Source organism: Gorilla gorilla, chromosome X (genome assembly GCF_029281585.2).
Source record: "Gorilla gorilla gorilla isolate KB3781 chromosome X, NHGRI_mGorGor1-v2.1_pri, whole genome shotgun sequence".
NCBI lineage: Eukaryota > Metazoa > Chordata > Mammalia > Primates > Hominidae > Gorilla > Gorilla gorilla.
The window spans coordinates 35063725-35084071 of NC_073247.2; the positions used below are offsets into that span (position 1 = coordinate 35063725).

Below are 20347 nucleotides of genomic sequence, written 5' to 3' on the forward strand. Positions count from 1 at the left end.
TAAAATGCCACCACTATATACTCATATTGCACATGGGATACACCCGGGGATGGCATATTGGAGCATATATAGAACAGATACGTGCAGGTAGCACCCCCTATTGGTATACTATGTTTGATACCTCAAACTGTTGAGGTCTATGAAACTGTTAACTGGTCAGAAATGGGAAAAGCCATTCCATAATAGCATCCTTTAAGGAGAAGCTTCAGGAGACATTTCTTGTCCGCTAAACCTGGAGGCAAAGCAAAGCAGCTCCTCTTTTTTATATATTAGGAAGTTTTTCTTTGTTGCAATTCCCACGGATTAAGGTAATTTCTGCAAAACAATGAAGTCAAACCAGTGATGAGAAAGTACAACCAGGAGCACATCAGGCCTTACGTGGAGTTCTTGACAAAACTGTCCTTTGAATAAAAAGTTAAGGTTCACACTAGATGACCTTTTATAACCAGCCTAAAGCAAGGCTTTGTCTATGAGCCACATTCATGGAACTGGAAGGAGCTGATGCGTTCCAACATCAGGTCTCAGTGGCTGGACTGAGGAGGTTGGAATCTGTCTTTATCTCGACTATTTCAGAAGCACTTTGCCACCTCTATTGGAAACAATTTTATTCTGGCAGAGCTGGGGTGGTGGGAGGCAATGTGCAGGACCCTTATGGACGCAGAAGTAGCAGGTTGAGGGAACAGCCGCTTCCACAGGTGGTTTACTTGGTGGGGGTGGTGGAAGGACCAAAGCAGAAGTCACCCCATCAGTGCAAGTCTCTCTAGGGAACTCTGCATCCTTCCTTAGCAAGGTTAGAGTGACTCTAGATGACGCTAAGGTTTGTGTAGGTTGTCCAGCTGGAAGTCTCTGCACCTCCCCCAACTCTTGAGCTGTGTGGAGAGTGAGAGAGAACTGGTCCCAAGACCTTCCCTTAGCAGAGTCCAGGGTCTCTCTGCTGAGCTGCAGCTCCTGTGACTATTACCCTTCAAACACCACCCAGGCAACCCTGTGACTCTCGCCCTCCTCCCCATCCTGCGTGGTGCGGCTCTTGCCTCCCAGCAGCCTCTACTTTTCATCCTCATCCCCCTCGCTCATGCTGCTGATAGAGGCTGAGGCTGCTTTGGGTGAGGAAGGGGGTGAGGTTTTGAGTGGAAGCCATGAGAAGGTGGGCGATGGGGAGCGGGAAGGGGACCGGCTCCGGGTTGGGCTGCTCACAGGGCTCTGCTTCGGGGATAAGGCCTGCAGCATCCGGCTGCTCCTCTCCTGGAACATCTGCTTCTAAAGATAAATTGGAGAGAAGGCATCTGTTAACTTTGTAATCTGAGGCAGCAGCAAAACAAAAAGGTAAGGCAGGCAGGAGAGCCACTACCCCAAAACTCCTGAGCCCACAAACCTACACTCGTACCACATCCCATGTTGTCCAAGACTATGTATAGTAAGGAACCGAGTGACATTCAGGGGTAGTGACAGAAGATTACAGTCACCACTGGTTCTTTTTTTCTCTTTTTTTTTTTTTTGAGACAGAGTCTCGCTCTGTCACCCAAGCTGGAGTGCAGTGGCATGATCTTGGCTCACTGCAACCTCAGCCTCCCAGGTTCAAGCAATTCTCCTGCCTCAGCCTCCCAAGTAGCTGGGATTACAGGTGCCCGCCACCATGCCCGGCTAATTTTGTATTTTTAGTAGAAACGGGGTTTCACCATGTTGGTCAGGCTGGTCTTGAACTCCTGACCTCAGGTGATCCACCCACCTCAGCCTCCTAAAGTGCTGGGATTACAGGCGTGAGCCACCATGCCTGGCTGGTTCTTAACACTCTTTCCTTCTTCCTTTTTTTTCTTCCATCTACAAAATGTAACTGAGTGTCTCTGATTAGCCAGGCAAGTAGTCATGACCTACGGACTGGAGGGGTGGCAGAAAACAAAACCCCTGACCTCATACTCTCACAGATATGAGGAGGAATCACACAATAAACAAAATATGGTATGTCAGATGGATCTGTGGTCTGTGAGAAAAAGAGGGCGAGAGGATAGCAAGTGGGGCTGGGAGCAGGGCAGCTGCGATTGCAAACAGGGTGCTCGGGGAAGGCCCCACTGAGAAAACGCTTCTTGAGTGAAGAACCTGGAAGAGATAAGGGGAGGGACCAGGTGAATGGAAATCAGAGGGCAGCGCACTCCAGACAGAGCACCCCAAGAAAGGAGCATGGAACGCACACCAAGGAAGCGCAGGCAGGGCACCGCGGCTGCCTTGAGGGCTAATGGGTGGGGAGGAGCTGAGGGAGGCGGTTGGGAAGAGGTTGCCAGAGAAGGCACAGAGGGCTGTGCCATGGAGGGCCTTGGCAGCCATTGTGAGAACTCTGCCTTTCAGTCTGAGGGGACCCATGCAACAGGTCCCAGGAGAGGAGGAGGCCATCGTGGCAGTATGGAGCGAGCTGGTGGGGAAGGGAGAGGGGGAGGCACTGCCGGAGATCAGGCCAGAGACATATCAGGCGGCAGTTTCACGTACAGTCTCCTCTGAGAAGAGAAACCTCTGGAGAATTCTGAGCAAAGGATTAACAATCTGCTGCTTGTTTTCAAAAGACCATTCTGACTGCTGTGTTGGGAACAGATGGCAGTGAGGCGGGGGCAGGAACAGGGAGCCCAGTTATGAGCCCGTTGCAATAAGAATCCAAGGCCAGGCGCGGTGGCTTATGCCTGCAATCCCAGCACTTTTGAAGGCCAAGTCGGGCAGATCATTTGAGGTCAGGAGATCGAGACCATCCTGGCCAACATGGTGAAACCCTTTCTCTACTAAAATACAAAAAATTAGCTGGGCAGGGTGGTGGGCACCTGTAATCCCAGCTTCTGGGGAGGCTGACACAGGAGAATCACTTGAACCCAGAAGGCGGAGGTTGCAGTGAGCCGAGATGGCGCCACTGTACTCCAGCCTGGGCAACAGAGTGAGACTCCGTCTCAAGAGAAAAAAAAAAAAAAATCCAAGATGGTGATGGAGCCTGGCCCGGCCCAGGATGATGGCAGTGTGGTGAAAAATGGCAGGATTCCTAGTATATTTTCCCCCATATTTTTACTGAGGTATAATAACCTCACCCTTTTTAGTGTACAGTTCTGTTAGGTTTTTTTGTTTGGTTTTTTTGTTTTTTTTTTTGTTTTTTTTTTTTGACAGAGTCTTGCTGGAGTGCAGTGGCGCGATCTCGGTTCACTGCAAGCTCCACCTCCCGGGTTCACGCCATTCTCCTGCCTCAGCCTCCCGAGTAGCTGGGACTACAGGTGCCCGCCACCCGGCCTGGCTAATTTTTGTATTTTTAGTAGAGATGGGGTTTCACCGTGTTAGCCAGGCTGGTCTCAATCTCCTGACCTCGTGATCCACCCACTTCGGCCTCCCAAAGTGCTGGGATTACAGGTGTGAGCCACCGCGCCCAGCCAGTTCTGTGAGTTTTGACAATGCATACAGTTGAGTGACCACCACTGCAATCAAGGCATAGGAGGGTCCCATCAGCTCCCAAATTCGCTCATGACCCTTTGGAGTCTCCCCTCCCCCAGCCACTGGCAACAGATGTGTTTTCTGTCCCTACAGTTGTGCCTTTTCTAGAATGTCATCAAAATGGAATCCTACAGTATGTGGTCTGGCTATGTTTTCATGGTAGAGCCAACAGGACTCACTGACAGATGGGACATGGGGTGTGGGAGGAACGGGAATCAAGTGACTGCAGTCTCGGGTCCAAGAAATTGGAAAGCAGTGATGCCATTTCCCAGTTTGGGGAAGACTGTGGGGTGGGAGGAGGTTTCGGTGGTTAAGATCAGTTTACCAGTTTGGGACCTCATGTGATGGTTGCTGGGTGCTTTCAGAATTGAGCCCTTCCCTGACGCTCCCCACTGGGCCCCCAGTGCTCCCAGCCTACTGTGCCTGCTGCCTGCTGCTCAGCCTCCCAGACGCTGCATCCCACCAACTCCTGAGCATCCTGCCTGTGCTGCCTGGGGTCTTTCAATTGCTCACATTCAAGCCTTAGCCCCCAGCCACTCAGTTCAATCCTTTGATACAAAACTGGCCCTGAAAGCCAATTCTCCTATTTACCATCTTATGCTTTGCTTGTCCTTTGGGTTATTCATTTTACAAACCGTTACAGAGATCTTCTGGGGACCAGGTGCTACACAGGAGGAATGGGGGGAAGAAGAGGGTAGAAGAGGTGGTCATGTCTCAGCTGGGTCTTTGATAATGCCCAGGAAGAGGTGGGTGGAGATGGGGAGTGGGTCCATGGGGGCTAGGAGAGGATGGCCTTTCTAAGCAGAGCACGCTAAGTAAGGAGTACTAAGTCTAAGTTGCTTAGTGTGGCCAGAACCACAAATGCCCATGGGGTGGCAATGGTCTGGACCTAGAGCACCACAAGGAGACTGGATTTCCTACTCAAGAAACCCAGAAAGATTTTAATCAAGGGCGGAGTCTGATCAGATCTGTGTTTTAGAAATACCTTTGGGTGTTAGCATAAAAGCAAAGAAAGAAACCATAAAGGAAAACATTGACATTTGACTACACAAAATTTTAAAACTTCTGTACCTCAAAAAAAAAAAACACCATGAAATAAGATAAAAGGCAAAAAATAGTGGAATTTTTTACAACGTTTACCTACAAATGATAGATCTCAGTATATAGACAGAGCTTATAAATCAAAAAGAAGAAGGTGAAAAGCTTAGCAGAAAAATGAGCATATGGCCTGTATAGACAAGTCACAAGAGAAATTTGTAAATGAGCTAGAAAAACTGTTCAGCATCACTAGTAGTCGAACAAATGCAAATGGCTGAAATAAGATACATTTTATGTATCAGATTGCTAAAGTTTTAAAAATTTGTTACAGCTAGTGAGGGCTCAGGAAAAGGGCTACCTTCATGTTACTGCTGGGAAGAGGATAAAACAGCAACGCCTTTCTGATGGGTAATTTGGCAATAGTTGCAAAAACTTCTATTTTCTGAGGAGATAATCAGAGATGTAAGTAAATCTTTATTGTGTATGATGGATATTCAATGCAATGTATAACACACAACCCTGCAAATTCTCTAACTAGGTTAGAAAAACCTGTACAACTCCAAGATGATATAATAAGCAGATGAGGAGAATCAGGTTCTTAAATAATATTTCATCATGTGAGAAAACACTCATGAGCAACTGCAAAGCCAAAATGATTTTAGAACACTATGTTCTGCATGATCTCAAGTTTGTAGAAGGAATGTACATATACGGAGATGGGAAACAGATGGGAGTGATAACCCGAAATGCTAACAGAGAGACTGCTCTGGATGATGAGACTGCGAGTGATTTTCAGTCTCTTCTTTACTTTCTAATGGTTATATAATGAATATATATTACTTTTATCATAAAAAAGCATCACAGTAGGAAGAAAGAACTCATGTAACCCATGCAAGGAGATCAGGCGGAAGGGCAGGTGTTACAATAATGACATTGGTAAGGAACTATTAAGGCCACAGGCACATCACCAATAGCACTGCCTGCCCCCAACACTCATTTTTCCTTTCTAAGCTCTAGCCCGTTACTTTGTAGAGTCCCAAGTTTCCTCTAGCAGATATAATAACAGATGATGGCTGATTGCTCAGGTCTTTTCCAGATTTAAAATTCCACACATCTGCTAATATACCAATTATTTACCTTCCATTAAGGCATTGATAATTCTGCCAAAAGATATCAAGCCCCCTTCAAAGTCAAACAGAAAAAAAAGGTGCAGTACAACAGCACTCCCTTAGATTAAACCCATTTATGAGGCAAATTCAAATGCTATAAGGACTGGGTGGTCTATTATTAACAGCAACATTTAAAAACATTCTTGAACTTCTAGCAGGCACTTTAAAATATGTGTTTTTATTACTGTAATCTTTAAGTATATTTTCTGTGGCAGCCATTAGCCCTCCTGCTGTTAATGGATTGTCAGGATTTCCATTAGAAGTTCACTTTCTAAGAAATCTACGACTTGTCTACTATAGTTTGAATCAAGCTCATAGCTGAGAACATTCTGCCTGAGGGGATGAAAGAACTTGAATCTTTAATGATAAACAACGGTGTCGCACTTCATAAAATGCAATATCCATGCAAAATAACTCCCAGCCTCAATTTGCCAGCTCTCTGATCTGTTTCTGGTGCATTTTGAAGGGTGGTTCCCTTGCAAAGGAGCGAAATTCAATACAGTCAGGAGACAGTTTGTAATGAGCTTCCTGGGAAGAAAAGCACTTTAGAAATATAACAAATAAGGAAGAGTACGCATGGCATTTTCCAAGAGTAAAGGTATTTAAATTCAGTCTCTCACTGTATTAAGAGGTTTCCATTTATAATGTTTTCCCCCAAGAAAATAATCCCATTTATAGTCCTGTCCATACGAAAGTAGTTTTCTATTTCTCTCCTATGAAGTTTTCTCTTTTAAGAAGTACTTAACATCTGCCGGGTGCGGTGGCTCATGCCTGTTATTCCAGCACTTTAGGAGGCTGAGGCGGGCGGATCATGAGTTCAAGAGTTCGAGAGCAACCTGGCTAACATGGTGAAATCCCGTCTCTACTAAAAATACAAAAATTACCTGGGCATGGTGGCGGGTGTCTGTAATCCTAGCTACTCAGGAGGCTGAGGCAGGAGAATCGCTTGAACCCAGGAGGCGGAGGTTGCAGTGAGGCGAGATCATGCCATTGCACTCCAGCCTGGGCAACAGAGCGAGACTCCATCTCAAAAAAACAAAAACAAACAAACAAAAACCAGAAGTACTTAACATCTAGTGGGGCAATAAATGTCTTGACAAATGCCTTTAAAGGTTTCAGTATTTCAGATATATTCTCGTTTATCTGCCGAAAAGAAATGAAAAAGTTCCTAGTACGATCTGGTTTGGTTTGGCCCTTGGGTAAGCAAGATGAAACTCAAGGAGAGAAAAGGGCCTATGCTTCAGTTCTGGCCAAATCAATAACAACTAACCCTTACACGGTGCCCGACACAGGTGCCAGGCACTGCTCTAAGAGCGTTGAAGTGTGAGCCAGGCTGGGTGCGGTGGCTCATGCCTATAATCCCAACACTTTGGGAGGCTGAAGTGGGAGGACCGCTTGAGTCCAGGAGTTCGAGATCAGCCTGGGCAACATAGTGTGAGACCCCCATCTCTACAAACAATTTTGAAAAACTTAGCTGGGCATGGTGGTATGCACCTGTAGTCCCAGGTACTCAGGTTGAGTGGGGAGAGGGCCTAGGTGGGAAGATCGCTTGAGCCTGGGAGTTCAAGGTTGCAGTGACCCATGATTGTGCCACTACACTCTAGCCTGGGCAACAAAGGAAGACCCTGTCTCAAAAAATATAGATTTTAAAAATGAAGTATGAACCAATGTAATCCTCGCAACAGCCCTATGTGGCAGCTATGCTTACTTTCCCCATTTACTGATGCTATGACTAAGTCCCAGAGAGGCAAATGAACTTGCCTTAAGCCACCTACCCAGAGAGTGACCCCCTGCTCATGACCACCTCTCTTGTAATTAGCCAGTTGCATAAGAAACTTTTCATGTTTATTCACATTTTACTTGTACCTTTGTTTAAGGATAAAAATTTTGGGCTGGGCGCAGTGGCTCATGCCTATAATCCCAGCACTATGGGAGGCCGAGGTGGGTGGATCACTTGAGGTCAGGTCAGGAGTTCGAGACCAGCCTGGCCAACATGGTAAAACCCCATCTCTACTAAAAATACAAAAATTAGTCGGGCATGGTGGCATATGCCTGTAGTCCCAGCTACTCAGGAGGCTGAAGCAGAAGAATCACTTGAACCCAGGAGGCAAAGTTGCAGTGAGCTGAGATTGCACCATTGCACTCCAGCCTGGGCGACAGAGCAAGACTCTGTCTTAAAAACAACAACAACAATCTTTTTTTAAAAAAAGATAAAATTTTTAAAACTGTCAAAGTCTCAGGTGGGAAATCTAATTCAGATCCACAAACTATATTTTGTAGCTCTTTTCTCAAAATCAAAAATCTTAAAAATTAGCAGTGCCTAAAATTAGGATGATTATTTAAAAAAAAAAACAAACAGAAAATAACAAGTGTTGGTGAGGATGTGGAGAAATTAGAACCCTGTGCATTGCTCGTGGAAACGTAAAACTGTGCGGCCACTATGGAAAACAGTAAGGCGGCTCCTCAAAAAAATTAAACATAGAATTACCATGTTGTCCAGCAATTCTATTTCTCAGTATATACCCAAAAGAATTGAAAGCAGAACTCAAACACCAATGTTCACATCAACCCAAACATCCATCAATGGAACAATGGATAAAAAAGATGTGATGTACACATAAAATGGAATATCATTCAGCCTTCAAAAGAAAGAAAATTCTGACACGTGCTACAACATGGATGAACCCTGAAGACATCATGCTAAGTGAAATATGCCAGCCACAAAAGGACAAATGCTGTATGATTCCACTCATATGAGGTTCACAGAGTGGTCAAATTTATAGAGGCAGGAGGTAGAAGGCTGGCTGCCAGGGGCTAGGGGCAGAAGGGGATAGGGAGTTCTTGTTTAATGGTTACAGTTTCTGTTTGGGATGATGAAGAAGTTCTGGAGATGGATGGTGGTGATGGTTGCAGGACAATGTGAATGCAACCATTTAATCCCACTAAACTGTGCACTTAAAATGGTTAAAATGGGCCGGGCACAGTGGCTCAAGCCTGTAATCCCAGCACTTCGGGAGGCTGAGGCAGGCAGATCACCTGAGGTCAGGAGTTCAAGACCAGCCTGGCCAACATGGCAAAACCCCACCTCTACTAAAAATATAAAAATTAGCTGGGCATGGTGGTGGCGCATGCCTGTAATTCCAGCTACTCGGGAGGCTGAGACAGGAGAATCGGTTCAACCTGGGAGGTGGAGGTTGCAGTGAGCTGAGATCACGCCATTGCACTCCAGCCTGGGAGACAAGAGCAAGGCTCAGTCTCAGAAAAAAAAAAAAAAGGTTAAAATGGTACATTTTATGTTTATGAATATATGAATATATTTGTCACAAATTTGTTTTTTGAGGTGGAGTTTCACTCTTGTTCCCCAGGCTGGAGTGCAGTGGTGCAATCTCGACTCATTGCAACCTCCGCCTCCCGGGTTCAAGTAATTCTCCTGCCTCAGCCTCCCGAGTAGCTGGGATTACAGCCGTGTACCACCATGCCTGGCTAATTTTTATATTTTTAGTAAAGATGGGGTTTCACCATGTTGGCCAGGCTGGTCTTGAACTCTTGACCTCAGGTGATTCACCTGCTTCGGCCTCCCAAAGTACTGGGATTACAGGCGTGAACTACTGTGCCTGGCCACCAGCTGACGTCTTAACTGCAACTTCATGAAAGACCGAGTCAGAACCATCCAGCTGGGCTGCTTCCTGGTTCCTGACCCTCAGAGACTGTGAGATAATAAATGTTTGTCGTTTTAAGCCACCAAGTTTTGAGGTAATTTGTTGCCACCAAAAGCTAACTAATAGGCATGGATACCACACTTTCTGTTTGCTGAGAAAGCCTAGAGACAGCAGTACAGTAGAGGGCTGAGAGTGCCTATCATAAATCTAGATGGCCTGGTCTCAAGCACAATTCTGGCAACTGGCATTGTCAAAGGCCTTAGAGGGATGTTGGTAGACCTCAGTTTCTCTACAGTGACACACCCCGACCAAAGGAAAATGAAGCAAAATGACTGCATCATGTGGACATTCCTATGGTGAAGGATACAGACATGACCAGGAGAAAGAGGCTAGCCCCAGGCTCTATCCTACCGCCTACCAACTCCTGTGAGACCACGGGAAAGTTTCATCATATAATTTTGTAGGCCTTTGTCTATATCTATATATTTATCTATAAAATGTACCTTCCTGTGTGATTAAAATGGGTGGTGGGAGGCCGAGGCGGGTGGATCACTTGAGGTCAGGAGTTTGAGACCAGCCTGGCCAACATGGTGAAACCCCGTCTCTACTAAAAATACAAAAATTAGCCGGGCGTGGTAGCACATGCCTGTAGTCCTAGCTACTCGGGAGGCTGAGGCAGGAGAATCACTTGAGCCCGGGAGGCAGAGATTGCAGTGAACCGAGATCGCGCCATTGCATTCCACCTGGGGTGACAGAGTGAGTGAGACTCCATCTCAAAAATAAATAAATAAAAATAAATAAGTAAATAAAATGGGTAGAATAAATGTGCAAGGACATTGAAAAAAGAATTCAACCTGCCGTACAACTTTTAGACAATATCATCATCATCACCTTCTTATTTACTATCATCATCATCATCATCATCATCATCATCATCATCATCATCACTACTTTCTACTCAGAGATAGCATGTAAGGGCTTCAATTTTATATTGACATCCTTAATGTCAAATATGAGGTCACTTGGGGAGACTTAAAAGACTATGGCCAGGCACTGTAATCCCAGTGGCTCATGCCTGTAATCCCAGCACCTTGGTGGGCCAAGGCAACAGGGTCTCTTGAGCCCAGGAGTTCGAGGTTACAGTGAGTCATGATCACACCACTTCACTCCAGTCTGGGCAACAGAGTAAGGCTGTATCTCTACCAAAAATTAAAAAATTAGCTGGGCATGGTGGCACACACCTGTAGTCCCATCTATCTGGGAGGCTGAGGTGGGAGGATTGCTTGAGCCCAGAAATTTGAGGTTACAGTGAGTCATGATCATGCCACTGCACTCCAGCCTGGGCAACAGAGTGAGACCCTGCTTTAAAAAAGACTATACCACAAGGAGCAAATTCAAATATTTCCTGGGGCCAGATGGGCTGCATAAATGTGTGAGTCAGGTTAGGGAAGGGGAAAGGAGCAGCGGAGCAAGGTGTGACTATGGCAAACAAGAGCTCATGCCTTCCCTAAAATAAATTTTAAAACATTGTTAAGGGCAAAGCACACTACGTCTGCGTACTGAATTTGATCCACCAAACACCAAGTTGTAATAAAGTCCTGTACCTAGCACCATAAGCAATAAAAGGCTAAGGCTATCTATCTGCTTATCATCTATCTATCTGTCTACATACACACATGCACACACACACACACACACACACACATGTATATGGGGTGGGGGATTTAGGCCTTAGCATACAAATCCTTTGCAGATGCTGGAAGGTTCTGTGAATAGGTCTTCCTCATACATCCATTCATTCATACATTCATTTAACCCAGAAACATTTGTGGAATACCCACTATAAGTTACATACTATGCTGCATACCAATCTCATTGTACCAGAACTGGTATCTTAAATCCTTCTATTTTGTGCCTTTCCAAGTTTGGGTTGTTTGTAACAGTACTGTATTTGCCGGTAATACAGATCTTCTATTTTAAGAAATGAGTTCCAGTCCCAAATTCACAAATAAGGAATTATTATAATAATAGCATATTCATGAAAAGCAAATTACTTATCTTGGCGTTTAACATCCTTGTAACTATTCCTGTATTTTTAACGTCAACAGAAAAAAAGTAATGTCTTAGTCTGGCTGATATGGTAAATTAATGGTAATAACAGTTTTGACACTAATAGCAAGTTTTAAAAAGAAAAACCTCCAGTCTCTAAACTGGGTTTCATTTCTTAAAAATCACCTTGGCTTGCTGTCATCAGACTCCCAAGAACAATTCCAGCTACTATTTCACCTTCACTGGGAGCCTGAAATGACTAAGGTCTATAAAGTTTTTATGAAATTATATATATATATATATATACACACACACACATATACACACATACACACACATATATACACATATATACAAAAACACACATATATACACACATATACACACACATACACACATATATACACATACACACACATATATTCACACACAGATATACACACACATAGATATACACACATATACACACACATACACACACGTTTACACACACATATATACACATATGTTTACACACATGTACACATATATACACACACATATATACCCACACATATACACACACATACACACACACACACACACACACACACACACATATATATATATATATATATATACATATATTTTTTTTTTTGAGACAGAGTCTCTCTCTGTCACCCAGGCTGGAGTGTGGTGGCATGATCTGGGCTCACTGCAACCTCCGCCTCCTGGGCTCAAGCAATTCTCCTGCCTCAGCCTCCTGAGTAGCTGGGACTACAGATACGCGCCACCACACCTGGCTAATTTTTTTGTATTTTTAGTAGATACGGGGTTTCACCATGTTGGCCAGGCTAGCCTCAAACTCCTGACCTCAGGTAATCCATCCACTTGGGCCTCCCAAAGTGGGAAATTATACTTTTTCCCTGCCTTTACTCACTCCAAGTGGAGAAAACATCCACCCTCTTGAGTTACTATACCAGCTCTTATCAGCAGAGACAGGTTTCTGAATCCCTGTAAACGAATGAACACCTACATGGTTTCATTAAAAACCACTAGTTGTTTCTTCAGAGCCTGGAAATTAGTTGTGAAAATGTGAACTATTAAAATACACACTAGATTAAATAGAAAATTTCATACCATATGTCATGGAGACGAGAGAACAGGGTCTGTACTTTGTCTGTTTTTATGTTCTTCTTTATGCATAGTGCCATGCACAGACAAAAACATTAAGAAATGTACCAGGAATTAACTTATCTGAGCTGAAATTTTTAACAGGCCTGGGGAAAATGAAAAGGAGCCCAGCCCTTGGCTCCTCCACTCTTGCCAGCTCTTTCTAGGAGTCTTTGAAGGCTCATGCAGTCCTTGTAAACCTTTCACCCCTCTCAGACTCAGCCGATAGGACATGGTTGGCCTATAACACCCACCTCTATAATCACTTAGAGGCTGCCAGGTGTTAAGCAAAGCATCTTTCCCAACTTCCCAAACATTGTTCTTTTTCTATTACTAATTGAGTGTTTCACTTTTAGATAATCCTATAATGAATGAGCTCAAACAAGCAGAGGTAGCAGTGACAACCCATCAATAAAATAATTAAGTCAAAGTGGATTTTGGTAGAGACTTCTCATATTATAATAGGAAATCCAGGCTACTTAAAATCAGAGAAATCAAATGGAATTTTTTCTTTTTGTTGTAGGAGGAAATTTCGTTTTTAGTATCTCTTTCATACAACCCTCGTCAACCCTTTAGTGTCTCTAAAGTAAACTTTTCAAATCTCTTTTACAGACCCCTCATCAACTCTCCTGACAATACTGGTATTTACTTGGGAAGGGCATGCACAATAGAAATACCAATAAAGTACCAGTGGAGGTTTCCAGAATTTTCTTTTCCCTTTCCATAGTTATCATTCAAAGTTGTTCAGATTTTAGGCAAGGAGACCCTCTACATTTCCTCTCAGTTTTAAGATTCAGATCATGTCCTCAGTCCCCAAAGACTGTTGTGCCTTATCCCAACACTTGCATGTCATGAAAAACCAGGGGAAAATCAGGGCACGATGGGCACAGATGCAGGGCAAACTCCTACTTCTTCTCTCTCTGTCTTCCAACCAGTAAAAGAGGAGGGCTCCTCACAACAAAAACTGACTGACAGAGCACATTTCTTTGGATTCTCCTCCCCAAAACATAAATGCCAGTAGTTGATCCAAGATCCCATCATCCATGTCTTGTAACACAAGCTCTGTGCTGCCACTAGCCCACTTCATCTGTACTCCCAAAGTTTTATCATCCCCAACTGGGAGACTGAGATGAGCGACAGCATCAACCCCTGAAGTAAGAGACACTCAAGTGATCACCAGATGGCTTCCAAGCTCTGGATAAGAACTAGAAACTGAAACCAGACCTGGCTTTGTGTGCTACTGGGTGCCATATTGACGAGCAAAGCAGAAACTCAGTAAGGAAGTGACATGAACTTGAAGTCATTCAGGCTGATGCCTAAAGTAGAGGGCATGCAGTGGATCTGAGATAAGGGGCACCCTTGAGTGGCTCCATAAAAAGGAGGATAAACTGAAAACACTCATCATTGTGGGGTAAAGTGAAATAATTACATACCCATGCTCCATCAGGTCCAAACAGTTCTAGGAAGTTGCCAATGAATTCCCTTGACTTCTCTTCCCACTTTTGAATTAGATCATGGCTCTTTTCTTCCACTCTGTTCACAAATTCCTTTGATCTTTCCTCTACATTCTTGACTTTTTCCTTCATTTTGTCCACTTGGTTCTGGAAACGGTACCTCTTCTCCTGGTGAAAGTTTACAGGAAAAAAAAACAGATTTATCCAAGAGGACATGAGAGAGATCAATCATTCACATTAAAAGTCATATTTTATTCCAATTTGTATTTGTTCCTAACCTGAAGAGTCAAGATGTTGCCATTTCCCAAGGGCTAGGTTGATGTAAAGGCACATCTCTTGTAAGAAAAGTCATCTGCCATTAATCCATTTGGATATGTAAAGGGAACTACAAGTGGTTTTAATATCTTCTTTCTTTTAAATGTCTTTGAGTTGGATTCACTTATATAAGAGGAGAATAAAAAACACACAGTTGTCTTTTGTTGTGCATAGATATTCGGCAAATAACCCCATTCAATTCTGCTGGGACTTAGACAAAAGTATGAATTGTGCACACAATGACTATTCAGAAGCTGCCTGAGTTTGCTGTTTTACTGGGATATGGTTAAAACAATATTGCTTGAAATAAGTGGGCCATTGACTGGGCCTTAGAACCTATGTGTTATACTAAAATTTCCACTGTAATGATATTTTCAACTATGCTAATTTAACTGTATTGATTTCCTTGGTGGTGATGAAAGCTTTTGTGCTGATAGTTTCTCTAGACTCAGATTTTGTTCTTCTTATAGTCTTTCTGCAGCAATGTCTACTTATGTGCTTGGAAACCATCGTATGCTGGGCAAGTCACATGTCACCTCTAAACCTCAGTCTTCTCATCTGTAAATTGGGGATAATAATCATCCCTACCTTAGGGTTGCTGTGACAATGCATGCAAAGTGCTTGGCACAAAGGCCAGCATTTAGTAAATGCTCAGTGTGTGTTGGCTGTTTCATTAGTATTAAGTGGCAGAGGCATTTGTCTGTGTTACCTGATGAGAGCAGTATTAAAACCATGAAAATAACATGAGGCTCTTCCCCCATGAAATCATGATGTTTCTCCTAAAGGGGTAAGGCTTATCATTTTTCTTTACTATGTGGGACTAAAGTTCATTTTGTGTTTCAGAATTTTATTTTTCTGAAATGGAGTCTCGCTCTGTTGCCCAGGCTGGAGTGCAATGGCATGATCTCAGCTCACTGCAACCTCTGCCTCCCGGGTTCAAGCGATTCTCATGCCTCAGCCTCCTGAGTAGCTGGAATAACAGGCACACACCACCACATCCGGCTAATTTTTTGTATTTTTAGTAGGGACGGGGTTTCACCATGTTGGCCAGGCTGGTCTTGAACTCCTGACCTGAAGTGATCCACTCACCTCAGCCTTCCAAAGTGCTGGGATTACATGCATGAGCCACTGTGCCTGGCCTGTGTTTCGGAAGTTTTTGAAACACCTGGAATATTGCAAAACTGGGTCAACAGTCCTTGATTTCGACCTTCCAAACCTTCCTGCAGCCTCAGGGTGGGGCATGAGGTATGTGTGTTGCTACTGAGAGCTATATATATACATATATGTGCTATGGGAGGTCACTCTGTCTTCCGTTACTTACTAGGTGACCTTAGGTGAGTTGTTCAACCTCTCTGGGCCTCTGTTTCCTCGTCTCTATGTTGGACATAGTCATCCTACCCACCCTTGTAGGCTCATCATGAGGATTAAATGAGATAATCCAAGTAAAACACTTAGATGAGCATATGATGAGTTCTTGGCAAATGTTAGCTGTTGCCTTTATATCACTCTTTTCCACAGTTCATTCTGCACTGGAAATAGTTACTATATATGGCTCTCAGGGCAGCACAGAATAGCTGAATGAGCACTGGGCTGGGAGTCATGAGACTGGGAATTTGCTGCTGCCTCTACCTCTCCCTGACCTGAAGGACCTTGGCCAGGCTCCCTTTCTGGGCTCAGCGTTCCTCATCTCTAAATTGAGGGACTTGGACTGGGTGACTGACTGGCATCAGGTCCCTGTCACCTCTGAGGTTCTGTGATTTGTCTACACGCCCATGCAACACATTAGATTTCATCTCTGAACTGCAGCCAGGTTTGTCGTCACAGGAAGGCAGTGAGTGCATCCGAACTGCCTGCACGGTTCCTTGAGCTAAGTGGCTTATCTAAATGCCGTTTAAAGAGAGTGAGCAATAACTTTTGAAAATGGCTTGACATGCTTGGATGGTTGACTGAATTCAATTTGAAAGAACAGACAGTTTAATTTATTGAAATAACCAGGGCTTTATTCTCTATCAGATACTAAATAATCACTTTGACTGAATTATGTTCAGCCACTTGTTCTGGTGCCACTCAAACCCGACATTTTCCGACATTTCCTGACATTTTGTTGCCCGGCTTACATGAAGTTACAGAGCCTAGACTCTCAACACTCCCTGCCTTGTGAGGACAACTCACGATCAACGATTCACAATTAATGAGCCCCTCCTATTTTGAAGGTACCAATGATCAATTGTGTGAGCTATTGGATAATTATAGCTGCATGTAATTTTAAGTATCTAGCTTTGAAGATGAATCATCCTTTGAAAATACAGCGTCTATTTTGGGGGGTTAGAATTCTGTATGTACGGAGGGTTCTTATTTTAATCAAAGATATCGGCACCTTACAGCCCAGGCAAATACAGTTGCTCAGAATCACTAACATCATCTCCAGCAACTGGGCTGCCCTCTTTGCTTTTTAACAGCTTGTTTTGCTTATTTTAAAGATTGTTTTTATTATTATTATTATATAAAAATGGCATCCTGAGGGAATCTAAGTCACTGTTAATGTTCTTTGTCTAGTATAAAGACACATGCACATGTATGTTTGTTGCAGCACTATTCACAATAGCAAAGACTTGGAACCAACCCAAACGCCCATCAATGATAGACTGGATAAAGAAAATGTGGCACATATACACCATGGAATACTATACATACATAAAAAAGGATGAGTTCATGTCCTTTGCAGGGACGTGGATGAAGCTGGAAACCATCATTCTCAGCAAACTAACACAGGAACAGAAAACCAAACACCGCGTGTTCTCACTCATAAGTGGGAGCTGAACAATGAGAACACATGGACATAGGGAGGGGAACATCACACACCAGGGCCTGTCAGGGGGTGGGGGGCTAGGGGAGGGATAGCATCAGGAGAAATACCTAATGTAGATGACGGGTTGATGGGTGCAGCAAACCACCATGGCACGTGTATACCTATGTAACAAACCTGCATGTTCTGCACATGTATGCCAGAACTTAAATATTGTTTTAACAGTTGCTCTATTATTAAACTAACAGCAGTCCTGTGGGAACAATATGGTAGAACTACAAAAGGAAGCCAAAGACTTTAGGCTTTATTTAAGCAGCTGTAATTTCTTTGGACAATGAAAAATGGCCATTAAGGTTTCTAATGAGCATCTGTAAGGCCTTAATCAAATGAAAATTTTAAAACGTTAGAATAAAAAAGTTTCTCTGGGTTTAGCTTTCATTGCCTCTTCCCTCCTCCCTTTCCTTTCAGCAGAAGATAACTCTTGCCTTTTACAAGGGGCAGATCTCCCAGAAACCCTTCAATCAAGTCTAAAAACTCTAAAGAGAGAGTTTGGGGTAAGAGGAGGGAAGCAAGGAAGCACCTTTATAAAATGTGAAGCTCACTACCTGTGTTCTTTGGTTAATTTATGTTACCCCTGTAGATACTGGTTTTGTCATCTGTAAAATGGGGATAATAATACATCATGGGTTATTTTGTGGGTTAAAAGAGAAAATAAATACAAAGCGTTAAGGACACTGCACAGGCATGGCGGCAAATGCCTGTAATCCCAGCTACTCAGGAGGCTGAGGCAGGAGGATCGCTTGAGCCCAGGAGTTCAAGACCAGTCTGGACAACATAGTGAGACCCTGTCTCAAAAAAAAAAAAAGTTAAATCAAACTTAAAATATTATACATAGTGAGACCCCATCTCTACAAAAAAAAAAAAAAAAGAGAGAGAGAGAGGGAGAACACTGCATAGCACTTAGTAAGTGCTCAATAAACAGCAGCAGTGGTGGTGGTGGTATGGCATGGTGGTCTTCAGAGGGTTTGAGGTGGCATGCTTACATTTATAAAGCTGACATTCAGTTCCTTGGCTGTATACCCTCTCTGGAGGTTACGTCGGGCATAAACATCATAGTCACGAACAATTCTGGTAATGATGTCCGATGTTGAGATGCCTTCTGTTCTCTGCGTTGGAACGAACATCCCTGTTCAAGTAGAAAAGAGCGGACAGAGGAAAAATTAAGATCACCTCAGTTGACCCATCTCCTTTAATGGTCCCCCTTTACAGGACAAAGTTGGAGCTCCTGGGTATGCCAATGAAGACTTTACGTCTGGTCCCAAGTGACTCTTCCAGCCTCAGTTCCGTGGAATTCCTCCCTACCTTAAATGCTACATGTTCATCATCCCAGACCTGTTTCCAGGACGTACCATGTACTTGCCTGGCCCCTGCTGTTTATCCATGCTGAGCCTTTCCTTTCTGCCCTGGATACCCCCTCCCTGCTCATATTAACTGCAAAGCTCTTCCTCATCCTGCAAAGTCCAGCTTCAAGGTTATGCCTCTGGGAAGTCTTTTCTGACATCATCAGGTAGAATCCACAACATTCAGAACCTAACTTATCTTTCATTAACAAAAATATTGGGCCAGCCATGGTGGCTCATGCCTATAATCCCAGTACTTTCGAAGGCCGAGGCAGGCAGACCATTTGAGTCCAGGAGTTCGAGACCAGCCTGGGCAACATGGCAAAACCCTGTCTTTACAAAAAATACAAAAGTTAGCTGGGTGTGGTGGTGCACGCCTGTGGTCCCAGCTACTTCAGAGACTAAAGTGAGAGGATCACTTGAGTCCAAGATCAAGGCTGCTGTGAGCAGTGACTGCGCCACTGCACTCCAGCCTGACCTTGTCTCAAACAAACAAAAAAAATTAAATATTTGTCTCCATGTAGAAAATGATCATTTTGAAAGCACTGATAGTGCCTTAACTGTCTTTGCATCCCCAGCACCCACCTCAGCCCCTGTGTCTAGCACATGGAAGGTGCTCAATAAATGCAAATTGAGTGAGAAAGTAAATGAAGACTAACAACTGAGTCAATGAATTAGATCACAGCAACTCTGCTTCATCTCCAAGGAAGTCTGCTCACATTATATTAAAGGAAAAGAAGAAAAAGTGTACTATTTGTGTCATCTCTGATCTAAAGGCATGCCTGTAGGGATGGTTAGATGATTTATCTTCCTAAGAACAGTCTACTGTACATGGTAGTTTCACCACTCAAAGGCCCTTTCATCTAGAATATGTGGGGCTGAGTAAAAATAAACAAGCACAGAGGATGCCAAGTTCTAATAGAACTTCCTTAAAGTCTTCAAAGATAAATGTGGGTATATCAACAGATATAGAGCTATAAAGAGGTCACAAATATTAACAAAGGCAAGAATCAGGTTTATGCTTACACTTCTGTTGTGAACTGAAATGACATGTTGTTGGCAACTGAGATCTTTCTATCCCATATCATTACAGCAACTCAGTCAGAGGCATCAGGCATGGGACAGTATGATGGACAAAGCCTGGGGACAAGGGCACTGGGTTCTTGGTTTGTAGACGTGGGCAAATCACTCAAACCCTCTGAAGGCAAGTTACTTAACTGTAGTCTCCTCAGCTGAGAAAAAGGTGATTGGACATGATGACCTGGGACTCATCTGTGCCATTTCTTTCTCTCTCACTTCCCACATCCAACCAAGTTCCCAATCTACTTCTTAAATGTTTCCCTAATTCACTCACTTTCCTCCATCCTAAACCAATTCAACACCATCTTGGTCAAAGATCACAGCAAGAACCTCAAAACCAGTCTCCAGCAATGTCATTTTTGTCTGCCTCAACCCAGAGAGCAAGTTCTACAGAGCATTCTTACTAAATGCAAGTCAGAGGTCTGCTCAAAACCCTCCACTGGCTTTCTGCTCTTCTCTGGATTCAGAGTCAAATCCTTAACTTGGCTGTGCAGTAGCTTGCATGTCTCTTCCCTGTGCTTCTCTCCAATTTTATCTCAGACCCTCTCCCTTTCACTCCCTAAACCAAGGCCCCCCTGCTATACAACTGCAGGCGGGGACTGCTGTTGTATTCTGTGGAGCTGTGCAGTAGGCTGACCCTGCCTCAGCCCAGCCATGCTGGGTTTCTTCAGTGTCCTGAAAGGGTTGGTTCCCCTCCCCTCACTCTGCCACAGACACAATCTTTACCTGGTTAACTCCTGGGCATCCACTGGGCTTCAGCTTTAGTGTCACT

The 20347-nt window shown here is 43.8% G+C and overlaps 1 protein-coding gene across 3 annotated transcripts in view; it reads right to left on the reverse strand.

The window, feature by feature from the left end:
• Positions 1 to 554: 554 nt before the first annotated feature.
• PCYT1B (phosphate cytidylyltransferase 1B, choline) overlaps positions 555 to 20347 on the reverse strand; it is a 112886-nt gene continuing 93093 nt past the window's right edge. For 2 of the 3 annotated variants that reach the window (XM_004063925.4, XM_004063924.4), the window contains exons 6-8: positions 18139 to 18281; positions 13954 to 14142; positions 555 to 1257 (exon numbers count right to left, since the gene is read on the reverse strand). In XM_004063925.4, the coding sequence (XP_004063973.1) occupies positions 1045 to 1257; positions 13954 to 14142; positions 18139 to 18281 (545 nt within the window). In that variant the 3' untranslated portion in view covers positions 555 to 1044. The remainder of the gene's footprint in view (positions 1258 to 13953; positions 14143 to 18138; positions 18282 to 20347) is intronic. The other variant, XM_019019509.3, reaches the window with a different exon arrangement.